At 39.8% G+C, this 24062-nt stretch overlaps 1 protein-coding gene across 1 annotated transcript; it reads left to right on the top strand.

Annotated features, from left to right (window-relative positions):
- Positions 1-20491: 20491 nt before the first annotated feature.
- On the top strand, positions 20492-23230 carry asip2b (agouti signaling protein, nonagouti homolog (mouse) 2b). The gene is made up of 3 exons (XM_042091052.1): positions 20492-21297; positions 22073-22128; positions 22449-23230. Exons 1-3 carry the CDS (start codon positions 21045-21047, stop codon positions 22698-22700), a joined length of 561 nt encoding a protein of 186 aa, XP_041946986.1. The 5' UTR covers positions 20492-21044; the 3' UTR covers positions 22701-23230.
- Positions 23231-24062: the final 832 nt, after the last annotated feature.

Below are 24062 nucleotides of genomic sequence, written 5' to 3'. Positions count from 1 at the left end.
AATCCTGATGCAGTGAGCTGCCTGCTACAACAGGGGCGCTCGGGGAGCAGTGTGGGGTTAGGTGCCTTGCTCAAGGGCACTTCAGCCGTTCCTACTGGTAGGGGTTCGTACCGGCAACCCTCCAGTTACAAGTCCGAAGCGCTAACCAGTAGGCCACGGCTGCCCCAACTTGAACTTGGCGGTTTTTATGTTCCTTACGGTGCTTACACACAGTTGCGTTCCGTCACAGGGGCGCCTTAATACCACCTGAGGCCCCTGGGCTATATGTTTTTAAGGCCCCCCCTCAACCGCAAATATTAATTATGATTAAATGATACCCGGCCCGCGATCTGACCCGCCTATTTACATAACGTGCGCTTTTGGTTAATATAGCCTAACATGCAGTGTAGCCTATCATTATTGAGCCTATGTAAAACCTTAACATAAACAGGAGCAGAAAGCCCTCCTTAATCACGTCAGCCTACCCATGACATCGCTTATCAAAAAGGCTAGCCTACTGCACGAAAACAAGCGTTGAACTTTTATAACACTGGCTGGCTAAGTTAAAGGTCTCATCTCATCGTTTTTTCATTCATTTTGCCATGGTCTCTAGTATTAATGAATGCCCTGTGAGCCGGTTTTGGTGAAAAAAATGCTCTCCTGCGTCTATTTCATGCTGTTCTAGTTTGGTGGGGAAGGTGGGAGGGGAGGAACGACAGGATTTGCCTCTTGCTCATGAATATTCATGACATGTTAATGACCTCGCCTCTGATTGGCTAACAGTACTGTGACGCTCCCTCCAGTGCGTCCTCATCCGATTCTGCCTGTGCTATGCTCCATTTTCAACTTTACAGTGCTAAAACCTGGCTAAAACTCGAGTCAAAACTGTTGCACAAAATGTCTTCGGAGATGCAACTTCATGTGTTTGATCCTAGTATCCGAGTAGGAAGAAGAACCGCTTCCTGATTGTTTGTCGGTGAACGTTGGTTTAATAGAATGGTAACAATTGCATGTCAGCTTAAAATTTCTCCTAAAAGAGGTAAACGTTTGTGGCAATCGTCATCTTGCATTCAAGTAATAAACAGTTGGAAACGTTTTAAAATAAAGACCTATTTCTTTACACAGTCAAAAGTCTTCGCAATCTTCCTAGTAGATATTTTACTTCACAACACAGGTTATAAGCACCCTAAATGCAGTTCATCCACTGACCTAGCCTGCTAATTGTATGCTTTCGGAATAGATAGTTATGGTTTGAATTCCATGATACTATCATTGAAAGACCACTTGGTCATAGCCCAATATATATATAGATCTAAATGCAAACACACTTACCTACTATATTTCGCTGGAATTGCACCAGAATGCCTACAGAAGCTGAGAACGTGTGCTGCAAGACTTCTCCAGTAATGAGAACTGTGGCTTTGATACCCTACATTGGCAGAGGTTAGCCTACTCAAGTTGTTTTGTCACGTATGACCCTTAGGAAAAAGTACTATAGGAATCTTATAGTATAGGACTACTATACAATATCCTATAACTGCTATAGTTTTTCTAGAGTTATTAGTACTACAGTATGTCCCAAAATACGTATTCCTATAAGATTACTATAATATTTTGTCCCAAAATACTATAAGATTCCTATACTACTTTTTCATAAGGGGATTGGTTAGAAAAATGGGCAACACCAGTACCCCTGTTGTCTGTATGACCCTGTACCCAGGATTAGAACCAGTCTGCCTTAACATAATGTACTCCCTTCAAAATGCACTAAACATTCAACCATGTCCCCCTGTGAGACAGAAGATACGAAAGGTAAGATAAACCTTTAGCCTAAAAGGGACAAAAACTGATGCAACTCCTAAAACGAATATACCAAACAGGTCAATTTTCAATAAATAGCTTTATTATATTTACATACAGCAGTGGTACTCAAAGTGTGGTCCACAAGCTCTCTCAAGTGTTCCACAAGTAGATGTGATAAAATATAATAGATGAGTTGTTTGCAATATTGAGCCAACTTGTATGTACATCAAAACAGTTCTGCAACACTGATGTAACCTACAATATGCCAGTTTAAATCATATGAATCCTCTGACACCATAAGCATGGTGCAAAGACAATAAGCAAGGTGGTTCAGTGAGAAGGCCTATTGTGTAATATACTGTTGAAGTAGGTCTACTGTTTTTTTTTTTTTGCTAGGTGGTCTGTGATCTATTATTTTGTTTAAATTATTATTGTTTAAGTGGTCCTTGGTCTGAAAAAGTTTGAGAAACACTGACAAATAGTAATATTGCAGTCTATTAAAATAATGCAAACACAAAACAAGAACATCCAAACTATGCACAGAATTAACGATGTCCTCTTTTTGCCAGACGATGCAGACATCTGGCCTACAGATCCTTTGTAAGATGGTGCTGGGATTATTTAGGGAAAAAGGTCCGAGTTGTTGTTTCGGCTTGTGTTGTCCTGGGTGTCCGAAGGGACAACACACAAAACACATTCGTTGGCTGTGATGATTCTAATACACTGCTCATTGATTGCGCTGGGCCATAGGTGGAGCCATCAGGTGTTATTGTGGAGATGTCACTTTCATCCTCCTCCTCCTCTTGATCAACCCGAGGTCTTCTAGCTGGTCTTGGATGAACAGGCTTGATGGGAGTAGAGGTAGCAGGCCCCCAAGCCCATGGTGTATCCGAAGTGCTTGTATCAAATCTCATACTTTTCATGAAGTATTCTGTTTGGGTACCTAAAGTAAATAAATGTGTATTACTGTCAAGTTACAAGATACTAATAGTACACAAGACATTCACTATCTCACACAAAACTGTACTGGCACAATGGAAACAAAAATATTTTAGTGACTGTGGTAAGGTGTATGATGTACTAAGTAGCACACCCACAAGAAGACATTCAGTAATATCAATTATATCTGTTATGCAATTCATGGGTTTCATCAGGTCCATTTACACAGGTGTATTAATCAAGCACCATGCAGTCTGCATTCATAATCGAAGTACTTGATTTTATACACCTGTGGAAAGTGACCAGATGAAACCCATGAATTGACTTTCCCAAACATTGACGAGCACATAAGAACCTGTATTAGCCTAATAGAAAAAGACTTCTAGAAACTAACTAGCACAACAATAAAAGTTCACAAACCTTTGCTTCTAACGTGATGACCTAATGTAGGCTAGAAAGCTGTGTAGCCCGACATGAGGATGTGCTCTGGAAGACATACAAAACACTAAGTAAACAGCAAGTAATCAAACAAAACATCATTGTAGGTCTACAAAGGCCAATGTAATAATGGCAAGAAGACATAAATTAGACTGAAGTGTAAATACCTGGGCTCTAGTGATAGCAACTTAGCCTAATAGTGCACGGGTATTGTGTTTTTGATTTTCCCTGTTTAGACTAGAACAATACCAGTCCTTAGTTGAGCATAAGATATTGTTGCCAATATTATTATTTGTGGTTTAACGCTTAGGTTAGAAGATTATAGGTTCAACAAGCTAGGGTAGTGTGGTCATACAGTTTCTTATGAGTGTAGCTACACCAGGCACGTAACTGAAGCATTCCGTTCGCGTTGCGTCTTCTGCAACAATTAGCTTCCAATAGGCCTAATCAATGGAAATAGCTACACCTGGCGCGTGGCCTGTAGGCTACGTTCAAAAAAATAGACCATTCCTCTAATGGATTTTACCAGAGCCCTTCCTATATAGGCATTCTCTGATTTTACACGTCGTGAACAGAACACTCAGTTATGTGCCTGTTGTAGCTTCCTGTAATATAGGCTAGCCTAAGCCTAGCTTGTGCCCTTTTCATGCATGCTAACGTGAAGAATATGAACATGCTATTTTGTAACAGTCGTTAGGTGGAAAAGTTTGTTTGTACTTACAGCCTGTGAGCTGGTGGTCGATCGTCGTGACGGTACAGGTCCAGGTTTTCAGAACATCATGCAAAACCACTTTCTAACTGTAGGCAGGCACAGTGAGTGTGGTCGAAATGATTGGAACACAGAACTAATGTTGCACTATACTTCAGTGGTGTTCCAACGATAAATTCCAACCATTTCTTCCTCAACTCTTCTTTCTAAGGCAAGACATGCAACATTGATGTGTTATTGCCACAAATAACACAGGTACGAATTTGCTCCGCCATGTTAGCAACTTGCTGTTAGCTTCTACTAGCTGCAGAGAGACGATCTCCTGGCCAAAATCTTCCTGTCTTCCTGTGGGCGGTCACAAGCCAAGGTGGGCGAGTGAATAATTGTTTTCCCTGCGGCGTCACAGGGAAGGGCTTTTTCTGATTCGCTTGTTTTTCTGTGTATTTTATTTCATTGGCTAAGGCGGGCAATGGGGTTAGAAGATCATTTTCACGTGCAGCATGCATATGCAACTTGGAGTGAGCTATAGTATTTCGAAAGGAACAAGTATTAAACGATTTCTCGTTGAATGAGACCTTTAAGAGATGGGTTAGGCTATGGGTTTGTGCGAATGGGTAGCCCAAACTTAGCTTTTGGTGAACAGAGATGCAGATCACTAATTCATAATATACCCAATGTATTATGCTTGGGCAGTATACTAATGAGGAGGGTGGGACATGTCTCATGTCATGTTAGATTACATCCTGAGGGTCTAAGCTTTCAGAAAATATATGGTTTATATAGTTGAATCAGTTTCCCCTTCATGGTACAGACCAAAATATATTGAATTGCATTGAATTAGCATAGATTAGCATAGCTGATAAGCCTATTTGATATATTTCATGCATATGCACGCTTTTTAAACATATATATGCTGTGTTTACAGTAGTAGTATACATTTGAAAACAATATATAATGGTTAATATAATTAATTCATGAACTTTGTCATGTTTTCTAGTATTATCTATACGAACTTGACTTTTACCATTGACAGGCACATCAACCGTTTGGTAGAGCATGTTTTCAAACAATTATTTAACCATGAAAATATTTTTTTTTTCTTAATGTAAGTTAATACATGTGTTATTCCACTTCATTTTTACATAATAATGAAGAAAAAAAGTCTTACTTTTAAAAACTTGGTAGATGTGACTCCACAAAATATGGCCGAAATTGCGTAAATTAATTTCTTAAATCACGTATGATGAGAAGGTGTGGCCTTCGACATTACAGAGGTACTGAGCAAATCTTTTGTGCTTAACATGTAGTACTCAAGTGGTAGATATGGCTCCATATGTTTAAACTCAAAACAGTTGGATTCTTTGGTAAGATATGGTGTCTTAAAGTGTGCTCTACCAAACGGTTGAGCAGGCAGTTAAAGGGTTAACAAAAATACAACAAATCATCTCTGGAAGAGGAGGGTTAAGTCTGTCCACAGTTTTAAGATGGTGCGTTCAGACACCTTCGACTTCACGCTCACATTTAAATCTATCCAGTATGGATGCAGTAAGGGAATTTATAGCATGCATTTAAATGACATACGATTCTATGGAATTTGAAATTACCAGAGAGATATGATAAATGGGTCTTGTATAACATTTTATGTTTGAGACAAATACAGATTTATGCTTTCATAAGCTATGAAACCATGTGTTGGTTTAACAACTGTAATAATGTGTCTGTCAACAGCCATTTGAGCAGACAGGAAATACAGCAGTTTAAGGGGATTTAAAGGGAAGATTATAATATGTCAGTTTGACACTGAATGAGCAAACAAAAACAACAGTCAAACATAACATTAGTGACAACACAGTGATCTGTGTGTGTGTGTTTGACAGGAAAGTTGTTTGAGAGCTTGACAGGAAAGTTGTTTGAGAGCATGACAAAAACACATGATCACATCATCTCCATTGCACAAAATTCTATTTATCTGCATGTACGATCATTCATGGTATGCTCGGAAAACTAAGATTGAACAGTTTCTTATCTGTGGGAAAGTGCTTGGTTTATGCATGCCTGTGCATGGATCACGATTCAGTCCAAGTGTAACACACTGAAAAAGTTGGAAAAAGAACTGAAAAATCTTTTTTTTTTTCAGTTCTGTACATTAAATAAACATCTAATCTCTCAGTGAGACTATGAGAGTAGTGCCAGATTTGACCCAGGAAACTGAATGAAAGCTGTAGGCTATACTGGATGCGTGCTTGTAAGGAAAGGAGGCATCAATATTCACTTGGCTTGACGGAGCCATCTCCTTCTCTGCCAAGATGTTTACAAAAATAAAAACCAAGATGGTTCTTACTCAATGTTTACGTTAATGTCCTGTAAGTGTTCCTTTCAATTACATGTGGAAAGAATTTTACCCCACCACCCCCACCCCCCTTTGGCAGATCTAACATAAAGGAAACACAATGTGCTGGACATACATTCACTCTCACCCTCCCTGGTTGCTCTGCAGATTGATGGAGAACAGATTGCAGGCAGGTTATACTAGGACTGTGTACTCAAGAAGGAAGGATTGGTTGAAAAAGGTTATTGTCTGAGCATTGCTAATAAAGAGAATCGATCATCAGATGCTTTCACTGTGAATTCAGGAGAGAGGGTGTACCAAGATCAGTTTTTAAGCATCTTAAAGGAGAAATCCGGCCAATTTTAACACGGAGCTCAGTCGGTCAGAAAAAACATGAAGAAAATCGGTGCTGTCTGACGCCAGTACCTATAAGTTAAGTACCTATAGCAGCCAAAGTACCTATAAGCTGTGCTATGAGGGTATGTTCTAAACTGTACCTTTGTGCATTCTAACAGACTCAAAATGTCATGAAAAGTGCTGTGCAACATGAACAGATCCTTAGTCTACATGACACCACTGTGCGTGTTCAACCCAACAATCCTCAACCCAATTCCTGTTGCGTAAAGTCCATAACGAAGTCGATCGCATGCTTTTTTCCATTTCCACGGAGACCAAACATGAAGTTTATGTCCAAAATAATGATGATTCAGCATTGCATTAATATGATTGACCATACCAACATAGAAGCTCCAAATGAGAGCTGCAGCTGCACGCTACTGAATGGAATATGGAGTACCAAAGATGACCCCCCCCCCACTGGACTGGACCTCCGGAAAGGAGGGTAGGGCAGATACAGTTTTCTTTGAATATCTCGAGAACCGTAGGGTTTAGGAGGACCACCTTTTTTTGTATGTTGATCTTAAGGGGCAATGTCAACCCATCCCATTACCACTTATTTCATGTATAGCGCCACCTAGTTAAAAATTAAAAAGCAAAAAATTTGGTGTTTTAATCACAATATCTCTGGCTGACATAAGACAGGGCAAAACCCAGAACGATCCGATTAAGGTCACTACCAAACATTTCTCAATTGATAGTACTTTTTCGCGTAGAATCCATTTCTGCTTGGGACATTTTTATATCTCGCATAGTTAATGAGATAATTTGTCTATTTGAATACATTAGCGAATATAAATGCATAATAAAGAAATGTATTGATAATATGACTGCAAGTAGATGGGTTAATGGTTTTAGGTCCAAATAATAATCAAATTGTATCAAATATAACAAATGATCATACAAAAGTATGTTTTTAGATAGGATATTGCAGTTAAATTATGCAAATTAGGTATTTTTTTACCTTTTCCGTTCATGTGCGACTTCACCTTTACAAGAACATCATGGCAAAGCAATTATGGCTGTTTTTACTTAATTAGTGTAAATATACACTGTGCATTATTTTGTGAGAGCTAATTTGCATATGGGTTTCATTTTATCAACTAATTTGCATGCGAGGATGGGTCTGTGAAGAGATAGATTCTAGTTTTGAAGCTGTATATGATCTTCCCCTGCAGTTGTCCACTGATTTTAGTAATAATACATAGTATACAGTAATATTAAAATAAAAAAGAAAACATTTTACTATTCAATGTGAATTGGTAATCAACATTAATATCTACGAAATGTACCTTTCAACCAGTATTGCCATCAGCATAATTTGCTAGCTATCAAATCAAGACTGGTATGTAAAGCTAACATAACGTTTGCATAGTAGAAGGCAATGGTTTACATGTCAAAGAAATCTTATGACAAATTTAAAGGTTTTTGGTCATATTTTCAGTGCACAGTGACTTTGTACACTGGCGCTTGTTTCATACCTACTTTGCATTCGAGCGGAATACAGCGGAATTTTCCCTCCACAGACGCACATCGGTAAATTAGGGAATGAACTTGCGCTCCCGGGGGCGGTTCAGAAAAAAGAGGAGACATGTTCCGGCGCAAACGTTCCCTGGTGCTATTTTGCCGTTTCAGAAAACAACTCCGCAAGTCAGTGGCACGTTTTTCAGATGCTATTTTTAGGGCGCATGTTTAGCAATAATGTAGCATGTGCACAATTTGGTTACGAATCCAGTTTAATGCTAGTTTTCAACACATATATTTTTTTACATGTCTTTTTTTTTTGCAACTGTGTTGCAGTTTCCCAGCAGTTGCAGTTGCCCAAGCCAGTAGGTCTTCAAAGTATCAGGTTTTCAAACATTTATCAAGTTTTCAAACATTTCACTGACTGCTGGTCAGGCTCTCTATGGCCACCTACTAGTCTATCTGTAGCCTAAATTGAGGAAGCGTTGCTGGTCTATAAATAAATTAGGGCTGTCAATTAAAAAAAATAATCTAATTAATTACATACTCTGTGATTAATTAATCTAAATTAATCGCATATATCATTTTTGCTATGAAAGTATTTTAAATATTTAAATTCAAATGAATCATTGAATAATCAGCATTAGTCACATTAAAGTTCAATGACTCTTTTATTAGTATTTTCACTGTTCAAATAATTGCCATAATAATTTATGATATGACCTAATATGCTGAGGAAATAAATTCAAATGTGCTTCGGGAAGCATTTCAGGCCACAGATATAACCTAGGGGACACAATGAAAATAAATGAACACTCCCCTCAATGTCAACACTTATTTCTTTGCATTGATGTGCAACTATAGAGTTGATGAACTCCGGTGATATGCAAATTCCTTGCTGCAGACATTGCAGAGGATTTTATTTTCAACACTTTATTTTTTATCAACACCATCAGGCCGTTAATTTAAAAGTAAATGTTCCAATCAATGATCCAGGCAGCACGTTTTCTCCTCTCTCCTTCATTTTACAGTGTAGTTTTTACTGACTAGAACGGTTCGGGGTCAAAGGTCATACGGAATCGATTAATTAGTTATTTTTTCTCAAATTAATTAATCGAAATTAATCAGTTATTTTGACAGCCCTAAAATAAATAAATAATAATAAAAAAACGTGTGATGGGGAGGATTGAACCCATGTCGACTGCGTGATAAAGCAATTTATTGGCATGAACCTGTTGCGCCACAGGAGAAGCACCAACTTAAGAATTGGGAAGTAAAGTATCAAAAAAACATCAAACCCATGTTTACGTGTCAGCAACATTAACGTTAATAGCCTATAAGCCTAAGAGTTTTGACTCTCCCTGTGCGCAAATTTTGTGTAAAATATGGACACGTTATAGACTTCTCCTGCCCATTGCTGTGTGCGTTTCAATGCCTGTGTTTCATGAACTGAATTCTTAAAAGAAGCTGGACAAAAGGATACACAATTAGGCAACACATTTTTATTTGATTTATTTGCTGACGTTCATGTTCATGTGCCTCTACAGACACTTCAGGTAGGGGCGACCACAGCCTAACCTCAGTGAAACGTTTGTAAAACTTAACCATGATACTTTGAAGGCCTACTGGCTTGGGCAACGGTAGCATGATAACATGGTAGCCAGATAACATGAACAGCTATGTTAACTTGTTACAATTATAATAACGTTAGCTGACTTCTTTTAATCATACAACTGAAGTCAATTTCTGTGAGTGCCGTCAGCTGGTTCGTGGCGCAAGTGGATAGACGTCTGATTACCAAGCAAACAGGTCAATTTATTCGTGGATCGATACCCACGTGGAGTTTATTTATGCTATTTAGGTGTTTGTTTTTTGGGTGGCATATTCATGGTCCAGTGCATGTAGTACTACATACATTCGTTAGCCTGCCTCTGTGCTGTAAACTGATCCTGCTTCGGTCGGCGGGTACGATACACTGAACTTGCAAGCGGGATATTCTTCCTACAGGCAGTAGGGGCGGGCGAGAGAGTCTACATTCGCCCTGTAACAAGTCATTTAACCATATACCGACTTACAAAGATGAGTAATTAACACGAAAACGTTGCCTGGTGTCCCTTTAATTCTCTTATTTAGTATGTGTTATCAGTGTGTTTTCCTTTGTTATAAATGAAGAATTCTTAATGTGTACATACTGAACTCAATGAATAAATCTCCTCAGGCACCGGGAGTCTGTGGGAGAGCATACAAAAAAAAATAACGATAATGGTTTACATTAACAATTCCGTTTTACATTTCAATATTGGCATTTACAATTAAATATCTGTCTAATGGTAAATGCATGCTGTCTTTGTATTTTCTGTCATGCCAGGTTAATAAATGTCTTATCAATCTGTCTTGTTCGTTCTCATGCTAAGACCCCCCACCTGTTTCACTTCGGTCTGTCGTTCTCGTTCAGTCAGTCACTCGTTCTTGGCTAGAAGCAGAGTGATTATGGCTCTGTAGCCTAGGCAAAATGGGGACTTGAAACCTTTTAATCAATATAATCTTTCTGCCAAGCCTTTAAACATGTTTGTCGGCATACTGGGTCTTTGTTCCTTTATGAATGAACACATTTTTAAAAAAGAAATTAGCTGATCTAGCCGTAGTCTACTCTATTTACCTTCAATATGTCAATTTAATGTCAAGGTGAATGAACACATTAGCTACTGCTGCTTTATCTAAAAGTAGCCTACACATAATCATGAAGTTGCAGCTATATATTTGCCTCTACAATTAGGCTACAGTGTTGTGTTGACCGTTTGCACGGACGAGTAGCTGAGAACCTGCATTCCATGATTCACCGCTGAACTACGTTGTACCGGAAATGCGACTGAACGAACGAATGAACGAACGATTCAGAACGAATCATCTTGGCGAACTGAACGATGCGAACTGTTTCATGAGAACGAACGATAAAATCCACCACTAATGATGAATTCATCAACAAATCATCTTTACTTACCGCTTTTGTGTACCCCGAAGTAAAGTCACGTAGGCTACTGATAGTCATTTGTTCACTTAACATAACTTCACTAATAAGCATTTGTTCAATTGGAGTTCATCATTACTTACCATTTTTGTGTACCCTCAAGTAAAGTCATGTCCCGATACTCATTTGTTAAATTGAAGGTTATCATTACTGTTTTATGAAATTGGGTTATTGACTTGGGACTAGAGGTCTGCACGGGACTACATTTTCTGTCCCGCTCCCGCAAAACTCTCTTCCGCTCCCGCCCGCAACCGCAAAATTATTTTTTTTTTCGTCCTGCTCCCGCACGCACCTATAGTATCACGTCCCGCTCCCGCACGCACCTATAGTATCACGTCCAGCTCCCGCACGCACCTATAGTATCACGTCCCGCTCCCGCCCGCTAAAATCCCGGAAGGACGGGACTCTTTTTACTAATGACTAATGGTATGCTACTGGCTCAGCTGTGTGATGTCCATTCTGATGCATCATCTTCAATTGTGCCTTTTTTATGTTAGATTGACCTATAGGCCTATTCAAAACAGTAAACACACTCATCGCTTACTATTACATAATGTATGTATTTATTGTAATATATTGTAATTATTGTAATAGAATAGCCTTCTGACAACATTAAACAACAACATTGGCCCAATTTCCAATTAACAAAAATAGTCCCTAGACTAAGCAATGCCATAAGAACTGGGCATATTTAAACATTTTGGATATTATCTTCAAACATAAAAGAAGTGTTTCACGACCCATGGCATAGTCACAAAACAATAGACACAATAGGCATAATTATAACATAAAATGGAAATATTGGCTGAATTTCGATATTCTGCTTTTGTTGGACTATAGGAACACTGGGGAGATAAAGGACCTTAGCTCTCTGAACATATAATATCCACACAAAAACATGGTTTATGCTAGGTTCTCAACAAGTTAGGCACACGTGGGCTGCACAGGATGATCAATTAGTCAGCAGGGTTCTTTAAATACCCGTGAAGAAAAAGAATGTTGCTGACTGATGACGGTTTCAGCACGCTACGCCTTTCCTCCAGGATGCGTCCACAGACGCTGAAGGCGCGCTCCGATGGTGCGCTTGAAGCTGGGACACATAGCGCACCAATTTGGCAAGGGCTGGGAACTCATTGAAGTGCGTCTTCCACCACTCCAGGATGCATTTATGTCCGTTCATTTCAGATCCATCCAACTTGACTTTCAAATACTCAGTTATTTCGACATCTGGCGAAATATCCATACCGGTGCCGTGCGCAACTTGATCTTCCCATTCCTCGAAATCGCGGAAAGTCACTCTTTTTTGTGGAGGTGGCTCCTCCTCATGGTCATCCACATGGACATCAAGCCCCAATTCATCGATTAGTTCTTTCACAGCCACTATCACTTTGTGCCGCTCACATTCGTTAATCATCTTCAAGTGGCGCAATTTTGGAGTGAGGAAAGTAGCAATTTTGAACAGCATATCAATCCCTTTGAGTGCGAAGCTAGTTGGTGACATCAGCTCACTCATGGATTGCGCACAGGCCGTTGCCATTACTTTGAGCAGGGGGTCATCTTTGGATGCCTCGCAATGCTCTTTCAATTTCACTGACCAAGGCAGGACGAGGGCCGAACTCAATGCTGTATCGTCGGACTCCAGATCATTCGTGGCGTCTTTAAATGGTTTCAGAAAACACAGTAGGGTGGTTAGAGTGTTCTGATTAATGCACCTGATTTTATCGTACTGGTTCTTATCTAAGAGTATTGCTGTAATTTCATCATACTGGCTGGAGACGGAATCCAGCATGTCTACAGTCGAGTTCCACCTTGTTTCTACTGACTGTTTCAGAGACATCCTCAGTTTGATTTGTAGGCCCGACTGCTTGAAATATGTGACCAGTTTCTTCACGTTAGTAATGAGCTGGGACGCCTCGGGGACTTGGTCAAGCACAGCAGGCGAGAGAGTATGCGAGATGACTGAGTTCAGTAAATGCGCACTACAATTCAGTCTCTTGTATCCACGGAGGGCAGCCACAATATTAGGCCCTCTATCTCAGGGGTCTTAAACTCAAATGAGCTGGGGGCCACTTCTGCCAATGTCATCTCGTTGGAGGGCCACGTCAGTGTTAAAGGTCTCATCTCATCGTTTTTTCATTAATTTTGCCATGGTCTCTAGTATTAATGAATGCCCTGTGAGCCGGTTTTGGTGAAAAAAATGCTCTCCTGCGTCTATTTCATGCTGTTCTAGTTTGGTGGGGAAGGTGGGAGGGGAGGAACGACAGGATTTGCCTCTTGCTCATGAATATTCATGACATGTTAATGATCTCGCCTCTGATTGGCTAATAGTACCCTCCAGTGCGTCTTCATCCGATTCTGCCTGTGCTATGCTCCATATTCAACTTTACAGTGCTAAAACCTGGCTAAAACTCGAGTCAAAACTGTTGCACAAAATGTCTTCGGAGATACAACTTCATGTGTTTGATCCTAGTATCCGAGTAGGAAGAAGAACCGCTTGCTGATCGTTTGTCGGTGAACGTTGGTTTAATAGAATGGTAACAATTGCATGTCAGCTTAAAATTTCTCCTAAAAGAGGTAAACGTTTGTGGCAATCATCATCTTGCATTCAAGTAATAAACAGTTGGAAACGTTTTAAAATAAAGACCTATTTCTTTACACAGTCAAAAGTCTTTGCAATCTTCCTAGTAGATATTTTACTTCACAACACAGGTTATAAGCACCCTAAATGCAGTTCAGCCACTGACCTAGCCTGCTAATTGTATGCTATCGGAATAGATAGTTATGATTTGAATTCCATGATACTATCATTGAAAGACCACTTGGTTATAGCTCAATATATATATATATATATAGATCTAAATGCAAACAAACTTACCTACTCCTAGCTATATTTCGCTGGAATTGCACCGGCAGAGAACGTGTGCTGCCAGACTTCTCCAGTAATGATTATAAACTATGGCTTTGATAGCCTACATTGGCAGAGGTTAGCCTACTCAAGTTGTTTTCTGTCACGTATGACCCTTAGGAAAAAATACTATAGGAATCTTATAGTATGAGACTACTATAGAAAAACTATAGCAGTTATAGGATATTATAGAGTTATTAGTAGTACTACAGTATGTCCCAAAATACGTATTCCTATAAGATTACTATAATATTTTGTCCCAAAATACTATAAGATTCCTATACTACTTTTTCATGAGGGGATTGCTCATGTGGTTAGAAAAATGGGCAACACCAGTACCCCTGTTGTCTGTATGACCCTGTACCCAGGATTAGAACCAGTCTGCCTTAACATAATGTACTCCCTTCAAAATGCACTAAACATTCGACTATGACGACTATGGCCCCCTGTGGGACAGAAGATATGAAAGGTAAGATAAACCTTTAGCCTAAAAGGGACAAAAACTGATGCAACTCCTAAAACTAATATACAAAACAGATCAATTTTCAATAAATAGCTTTATTATATTTACATACAGCAGTGGTACTCAAAGTGTGGTCCGCAAGCTCTCTCAAGTGTTCCACAAGTAGATGTGATAAAATATAATAGATGAGTTGTTTGCAATATTGAGCCAACTTGTATGTACAGTAAATCCAAACAGTTCTGCAACACTCATGTAACCTACAGTATGCCAGTTTAAATCATATGAATCCTCTGACAGCATAAGCATGGTGCAAAGACAATAAGCAAGGTGGTTTAGTGAGAAGGCCTATTGTGTAATATACTGTTGAAGTAGGTCTACTGTTTTTTTTGTTTTTTGTTTTTGCTAGGTGGTCAGTGATCTTTTTTTTTGTTTAAATTATTATTGTTTAAGTGGTCCTTGGTCTGAAAAAGTTTGAGAAACACTGACAAATAGTAATATTGCAGTCTATTAAAATAATGCAAACACAAAACGAGAACATCCAAACTATGCACAGAATTAACAATGTCCTCTTTTTGCCAGACGATGCAGACATCTGGCCTACAGATCCTTTGTAAGATGGTGCTGGGATTATTTAGGGAAAAAGGTCTGAGTTGTTGTTTCGGCTTGTGTTGTCCTGGGTATCCGAAGGGATAACACACAAAACACATTCGTTGGCTGTGATGATTCTATTACATTGCTCATTGATTGCGCTGGGCCATAGGTGGAGCCATTAGGTGTTATTTTGGAGATGTCACTTTCATCCTCCTCCTCCTCTTGATCAACCCGAGGTCTTCTAGCTGGCCTTGGATGAACAGGCTTGATGGGAGTAGAGGTAGCAGGCCCCCATGTCCATGGTGTATCCGAAGTGCTTGTATCAATACTCATACTTTTCATGAAGTATTCTGTTTGGGTACCTAAAGTAAATAAATGTGTATTACTGTCAAGTTACAAGATACTAATAGTACACAGGACATTCACACATCTCACACAAAACTGTACTGGCACAATGGAAACAAAAATATTTTAGTGACTGGTAAGGTGTATGATGTACTAAGTAGCACACCCACAAGAAGACATTCAGTAATATCAATTATATCTGTTATGCAATTCATGGGTTTCATCAGGTCCATTTACACAGGTGTATTAATCAAGCACCATGCAGTCTGCATTCATAATCGAGGTACTTGATTTTATACACCTGTGGAAAGTGACCTGATGAAACCCATGAATTGACTATCCCAAACATTGACGAGCACATATGAACCTGTATTAGCCTACTAGAAAAAGATTTCTAGAAACTAACTAGCACAACAATAAAAGTTAGATCACAAACCTTTGCTTCTAACGTGATGACCTAATGTAGGCTAGAAAGCTTTGTAGCCCAACATGAGGATGTGCTCTAGAAGACATACAAAACACTAAGTAAACAGCAAGTAATCAAACAAAACATCTGCAAAGGCCAATGTAATAATGGCAAGAAGACATAAATTAGACTGAAGTGTAAATACCTGGGCTCTAGTGATAGCAACTTAGCCTAATAGTGCACGGGTATTGTGTTTTTGATTTTCCCTGTTTAGACTAGAACAATACCAGTCCTTAGTTGAGCATAAGATATTGTTGCCAATATTATTATTTGTGGTTTAACGCTTAGGTTAGAAGATTATAGGTTCAACAAGCTAAATCTCTGGGTAGTGTGGTCATACAGTTTCTTATGAGTGTAGCTACACCAGGCACGTAACTGAAGCATTCCGTTCGCGTTGCATCTTCTACAACAATTAGCTTCCAATAGGTCTAATCAATGGAAGTAGCTACACCTGGCGCGTGGCCTGTAGGCTACGTTAAAAAAAATAGACCATTCCTCTAATGGATTTTACCAGAGCCCTTCCTATTAGACATTCTCTGATTCTGAACATGCTATTTTGTAACAGTCGTTAGGTGGAAAAGTTTGTTTGTACTTACAGCCTGTGAGCTGGTGGTCGATCGCCGTGATGTACAGGTCCAGGTTTTCAGAACATCGATGCAAAACCACTTTCTAACTGTAGGCAGGCACAGGGAGTGTTTGGTCGAAATGATTGGAACACAGAACTAATGTTGCACTATACTTCGGTGGTGGTGTTCCAACAATAAATTCCAACCATTTCTTCCTCAACTCTTCTTTCTAAGGCAAGACATGCAACATTGATGTGTTATTGCCACAAATAACACAGGCACGAATTTGCTCCATGTTAGCAACTTGCTGTTAGCTCCTACTAGCTGCAGAGAGACAATCTCCAGGCCAAAATCTTCCTGTCTTCCTGTGGGCGGTCACAAGCCAAGGTGGGCGAGTGAATAATTGTTTTCCCTGCGGCGTCACAGGGAAGGGCTTTTTCTGATTCGCTTGTTTTTCCGTGTATTTTCTTTCATTGGCTAATGCGGGCAATGGGGTTAGAAGATCATTTTCACGTGCAGCATGCATATGCAACTTGGAGTGAGCTATAGTATTTCGAAAGGAACAAGTATTAAACGGTTTCTCGGTGAATGAGACCTTTAAAGAATAATACAAAAAAGGAACGGCTATTTCCTAAAGTGCAATGTTTTTTTTTCAAATACTGTATTTTCAAACACAAAACTACAAACAGAAAGCGCAAGACTTTTTATCTACTTTTAGACACCTGTGCTAGCAACCTTAGCTTATCAATAAAATAATGATTAAATAAATATTAATACAAATTATAAAAACAAACAAAAAAGCTTAAAAACAGGTAGGCCTATGTGTGTGTTAAAAATATTTTCATCTCAACTGTTTTAAACCTGGCAAACTAGGTGTCAGGGTTAAGAAAGCAACCATTGGATTTTTATATCAAAATTTCAAAAGGCCATGGCTTGAAAGTGGTCAGAGATAAAGTTCTACTGTAAATGTAAAAATCTTTGAGTATAAACAAAAGTTGTACATTTACCCATCTAATTTGCCACTGGATGGCAAGCAAATTATGCACCTTTCAGTAAATACTGGATGAACATATTTGAGCAGATTTACTTTTTTTGTCATATTACCCACATAACAAATTAACAGGAAAACACCTAAGATGTATACCAACGATAGTAAACTATTACTAGCCTATAACCACAAGGCCTACAATAAAGTATCCTGGTCAAATCAGTTCCTATATCGCGGGTGACTTTGTAGTTCTTCAGAGCCCTATTTCTACAACCCCTGCTGTCTGTACCACGTCCATTACGGACACTATCATCACAATTACCACTGCAACCTCCAAGCTATGTTGGGCAGAGGGTCGAAATAAGCATGGTATGCTTAGTGGACACCGTGGTATACGCGAAAAGACGCACCTCCCTTCACATCGTGACCATCACTGTCAATAGACGATCGATCATAATCTCCAACAGGATATTCTCCTTGAGAATCAGAATAGGTGAATAACATAGCCTACCCAAGACTTCATCACACATGAACGTTTTTCAACAGTTGGTGTAGGCCTGCTATCCTGCTTCAATTTGTGCAAAACTATTGCATCGCTTCCGCGTCATTACAAATGCACGTCTTCGTGTTTCTCGCGTGTAATACAAGTATTTCCTGAAAACGCTGTGCAGCGATTTTGGTTTGAATCAAGCTCTGGATGTCTAGAAAATATTGGAGGAGAGTACAAATGAGATTTGTCACCGTACTTGGATCTATCGTCTATTTTAATCAGTATCGTTGTTTGTCGCAATTAAAAATACCCTCAAAGGCCGGATTACATTATTATTTTGACATAGGTCGCGGGCCGGAATTGGGCCGGATTTGGCCCGCGGGCCGGGAGTTTGAGACCCCTGCTCTATCTGTAACGAAGAATATTTTCTTCCCTTGGATGGTGCAATCAATCCCGAATACTCTTAAATTATGAAACAGCAAAGCCTGGATATGTTTTGCTTTTTTTGGGGTGTCTTCATCAAATGGAGCCGCAAATAACACCATTGACACTAGCTTGAAGGATGCATCAACGTAGAGAATAGTGGCTGACAGGAAAGAGGTTTTACGGCAAGTCTCAGTCCAGATGTCCGTTGTCACAGCACAACCATACTTCAATGCTGCTTCGGATAAGTCATCGACAACAGCTCTCCTCGTCTGGGCTCTTTTTTCCACATTTCTGGAAACAGTAGTAGGATGTGGCATGATTTCCTTAGCGTCAAACCTGCCAGTACTGGCTGCTGTATCAATCAGGTGATGGGCAAATTGAATAAACCCTTGTCCTGCGATGCTATCATATGGACGGAGGTCCATGGAGATTAAGTCCACACACTTTTCTACGGTTTTTGCTTTAAGAACTGTTGTCACTTTGGATGATAGTGCATTTACCCGAAAGTTCAAGCTTGTCTGCCCTTTCACCAGTGCACATACGTGACGTTTCAGGCCCGATGTCCCAGACTTGTGGCCACTGTAGGTCAGGACCCGTTGGCATTTGTCGCATGCAGCATATGGCAACTGATTTCCCTTCTCATCATACACAATGGAGAAAGACTCCCAAATGTGTGATTTTAAGTTTGAGAGTTTCTTTGTCTGAAATGTACCACTTTTCAGAGCGTGACACATCAGACATGGACAGATTGGCCTCCGACTCAGAGCTACCCGCTACCTCCTCCATGGTGCTTTCGTTTTCCTGAATAAACGCGCGTGCAGTTGGTAGGTTATGTTAACATCTGCCAAATTTAGGCGGATTTGTTTTTTCTTTCTTGCTTGCTTGCTTCATACTTGCATCTTAACCAGAATCATAATCAACGGCTGATTTAGTACAATTTATATTTTATTTTATTATATTTATCTGCTTCTCCCGCTCCCGCATAAGTCTCTCTCTATTCACGCCCGCGACCGCAAGCATAGTTTACCAATGATCCCGCGCTGCGGGATTCCCGCGGGAGTGCAGACCTCTACTTGGGACTATATTGGGGCAAAGCACAGGCGAAGCACTGCTACTGGGGTCCAGAGACATCACGCAACACATGAGTAGGCTACCTTGTCTCACTCGCCACAGCACAGACAATCTCTGTGCCCAAGTAGCAGTGGCCTAAACTTCCCCAGAAAAAAACAAAGAACACAGAGTATTAATGCAACATTTTAACGCTTCCTGGTTCGTAAGAAAAACATCTCTATATGGGAAAATGAATGAGTTTTTGGTAATACGGTTCAAATAAGGTCTGAGCGAAAACATTGGTGTTCAGTTTGATGAGTTAAAATGTATTTACTATTCGGTATTTTGTCACAAACTGTAGTCTTGTTTCATAAAAACGAAGATGTTGCTACCAAAATGCAGTGTTGCCTTGGGCTTCTTTTGACTTTGTTGGGTGGGGGAAAATAAGCTTTAGGCAGGCAAATAAAATTTTGAGTTGAATGATTCTCTATGACAAAATCGTTGTTGGGGCGTTTTTTTGCTGAAGAGGGCAGGTTTTTGAGCGTGATTGGGCGGAAATCTGACAACACTGCCAAAATGCTAAGTGGACTACAGCTTGCCTGGTGCTGCAACCAGCAGGACTGTTGAGAGGTATCCATGATTACAGATGACTCTTCACCAAAGATTCTAGAATCTTTTTGTTCTCAATGATTGAAAAGTGCTATATAAATAAAAAATATTATTAGCCTATATTATGTAAGGGATAATGTATAGAACGCCGGTCATTATTGGGAAAATAAGTCCTGACAGGGCGAACCGGACCCCGACGCGCAGCGGAGGGAACCCCGCAAGCTGGAACTATAGCCTACTCTCATTCCAGCGTAATAATCAAGGAACACCATGGGCGCAGCAGCACAATGATAGCTGCAAGCAGACAAATTGGCAAGTGACTGGATTATTACGCCTGAATGAGAGTATAGTTCCATGTCAAATCAGCCTAGAAAATCACCACGTTTAATTTTGGTCTTATTAGAACAGACAAGTTTTAAATAGGAAAATTACTGGAATTTTTTAAACGTGATGCTAGCAGGCGAGATGCTAATGGTCTAATCTAATTCAATGATCTATATTAGGCTGGAGCTAAAAGTGGTATCGCCAGACTTAGAGAACGGCTGGATGAACTGGAGAAAGGTAAAAATGGCAAAAACTCAAGGGGAAGTGGAAAATGAGTGTAATTCCCCAAATGGTAGAATATCCCTTTAATGAGGGAATGATCCAGGAGAATGTCAGAATCCAATTTATTGACCAAGAATGTTAATACCCAAAAGTACCACCACAGCAATGTAAAGATATGCCATTATAAGAAAATATCAGAAGATAATATCAGAAAATGTCAGAAAAACATTGGCCAAACATTATGGGGAAAATGAAATCTACATATGAATATCAAGCCATGTGTAGGCTACATTTTAACTAGTCCTCGTAAATGTTTTAATGTATTGCTGAAAATAGTTTCTGCCTATAAAATGTCAGCATGTTCGCGCTTACCAGTTCTCGAGAAGGTGAGTTACAATGTGAACATCTACTTGTCAACTTCTTACTTGCTGTATTCTTTGATTTGATGGATTAGCTACACCAACTGCTTAGGGAGTGGGCGTGGAGTTTATTTCCGATATTAAAGCTGCAGAAAATGAAAAATATCCAGAAGGAGACGTCTTTGAGATTAAACGCTTCCAGTGTGTCATTGCAGGAGCCAGTAGTCTATATTACACGTCTCGAGAAAAACAACAGAAATTATTATCCAACAAACATGGCTCAATTGGTCCAGTTCATCATCTGCATTTTTCTTCTCTCGACAATTGAGTCGGTCGTGGAAGGGAGCGAAGACAAAAGTAAAAGGCATGAGAATGATGCCTTGCACGACGATGGATCAGTTCAGTTAGGTAAGTAAAAAAACATGCAAGCTATTGCAATGATAGTCACTCAGAAAATTATTTGCCACCAATATGCTACCAGTTTTGCGTTTCATTGAAACAAATCACAAGAACCATTATGATAAATGACAGTCGCATCCTTTATCTTAACGCTCTCTCCAAAACATCAGCACGATCAAAGATTTAATGAAGCGGCGAAATGGGTTCGGAATTAAACGTTTTTCAATTAGCCTACCAGTGACTGAGATAACATATAATATTGCCAGGATAGGTCATAGCCTATGTGCTTCATATATCACGTTTAGTTTATCAGTGATATGTTCCGTGCATTTGGTCAGGATGAGAAAACACCTGATCAAAGTTCATTTTAAAAGTTGTATTGACATGTATTCAGTGCAAACTAAAAAGTAATCTTTTAACATTATTTCTCAGTGCACTTTCCAAGACAATGTCGCGTATGATTATGATTAAAGAGGAATCAAATCTGTTATGTATGTGGTCTTAATTGGCCAATAGATAATTTATTCAGAGAGGAAACTCAGGACTGCAAAACCCACATAATTTAGCATAGGGGAAATCATTTTCATACAGCCTACTATATGGAGTCTTTGTTTGCCACACAACACACATTAGGTTTACCCATGGAATTTCACCAAGAAATACCATGGACTTTTTAAACCACCTATGCTTTTCTTTGACCTCCTCTGAGACCCCCGAAGCAATGGGTAGTAAATAATAATAAATTTGAATAAATCCCACATCATTTTGAATATTACACCAACAGGGAAACCAAGAAGGCTTTTCGCCAGAACCCGATTTGAGCTTCAGCAAAGACTACAGGTGCTGGTGCAGAGCAAGTTTCTTTTTACTGCCACTTTCCATTTTATTGTTGTTATCATGACAATTAAGCTTTGCATATAAACAGGCTCCAACACTCCTGCAACATCCATTTCACACCATACTGTAAATGACAAATATCTACACCAAATGCCACTATATAATGTATTTGTCTATTGTAAATGTAAACCTCTCATTCTTTCAAATTGAATTGAAAGCATTTCACTGTACACTCTAAAGACATACAAAGCTTGTGAACAGCCATATCAATAACATGTAATGCTTCCAAGTAACTGGCAGCTGGGCCGTGTGTTGGACTTTAGAGACCTAGACCCAGGACCGTGACTGCGACGGTGGAATCCCGTGCGGCCCCGCCCCCCCGAGCGCCTCCTGCTCTTCCTGCCCGTGTCACCTCTCCTGTTGCTCCAGTTGTGGTGCGGCGCTGCCCAGGGTTGATGGAGGCCTGCTCTCCCCACATGCCATGCTGCGACCCCTGTGCCACCTGCCACTGCCGCCTATTCAATACTATCTGCCACTGCTGGAGAATGAGTCACCTTTGCCCCAAAAAGACCTAGTCCTCTCCATCTCTCACAGACACGCTGCACACACACACGCAAAAAAAAACTGATGCACTCGTAGTTTGCATATATATTATGTGTTCTAGATATTAGTAATCCTAATGTATATGTATTTATGCTATAGATATAGAATGAGAAGCACAGTTCACACATACTGTGTTACATTTTACATTTTGATTGGAACTTTTCATATTCAGCATCTACCAGTGGGCTTCATATTTGCACCTACAAGCTGAGGTGCTGGGTGGGTGGGCAGATGTACATGGGTCCGGCTCAGTGGCTATGTATGTAGGTCAGCCTTCTTTGTACAGCTAATCACTGAGCAAGTCCAAACCTGGGTTTTCTTTGGTTTGGTTTAGCTGTTTACTTCCATTACTTCAGATGATATTCACTGGACTGACCTCCTCAATGTGTTTAATGAATTGTGATACATTTGTTTCTGCTGATTGCTCTCAGATCATTATGACCACTCAACCAAGGATACACTGTTATTAATTAGCACCACGTGTTATTTTTGTACAATAAACATTTTGATAGATAACCTACTTGGCTGCCTCTCTCTGTGTGGTATGTACTGTACCAAGTCTCATGTTCCAGTGCCCATTTGTTTTCCACAGATCTAAAGGCTTAGGCTGTCATGTGTTAATCTGACCTAAGTGATAAAGAGAGACATGCAGGGCTGTGCACAGACACTAACTGAACAGAGGGAGGTTGTACATTTGCTACAGTCATCCTGGGGAGTATTATGTTTCAGGACACCTTTCAACACCTTGTTCAGCTTATGGGAGTTATGCATTCCCTTTCTTCACCTTCATATGCAGGCATCAGTCATAGTATAGGGGCCATGAAGAGCAGGCGTATGCCTGACAGAATAGAGACAGACTGGTGGGCGTATTTGGGCACAGCCTGTTCCAAAATCTCACATGGGCTGACAGATTGCTTCAGAGCATTTTTAGGAGTTTGAAGTGGAGAGAAACAATATGCCTCGTCAAGACCAGCTAAACACCCCGGCTGACACAATAAATCTTTGTTAACGGCTCTCGTTTAAGTACCCTACCACAGTGGTTTTCAAAGTGGGGGCCGCGAGGGGGTGCCGTGAAAAAATTTAAATATACCTTTTACTATGAGGGTTGTTATACAATGCCATTAGAATAATTTGTTGCATATCTGAACATTATATTTTCCATGATATTGACTGGGAATAATAGCAGAGTTATATCTCTCATATAGCAGAAAGCTTCAAATGCAATTTTTACACACTGTATGCTCAATCACGAAGTGCTTGTGGCTAAAATAATTATTAGAATTAGCTTAATGTAATTTTACATTTGCCGTAGTATTGTCGATGGGTTTAATAAC

The sequence above is a fragment of the Alosa sapidissima genome, chromosome 1 (assembly GCF_018492685.1).
Source record: "Alosa sapidissima isolate fAloSap1 chromosome 1, fAloSap1.pri, whole genome shotgun sequence".
Lineage (NCBI taxonomy): Eukaryota > Metazoa > Chordata > Actinopteri > Clupeiformes > Clupeidae > Alosa > Alosa sapidissima.
Note: the sequence above shows the minus strand (reverse complement) of the source record. Positions and strands in the feature narration are given on the sequence as shown.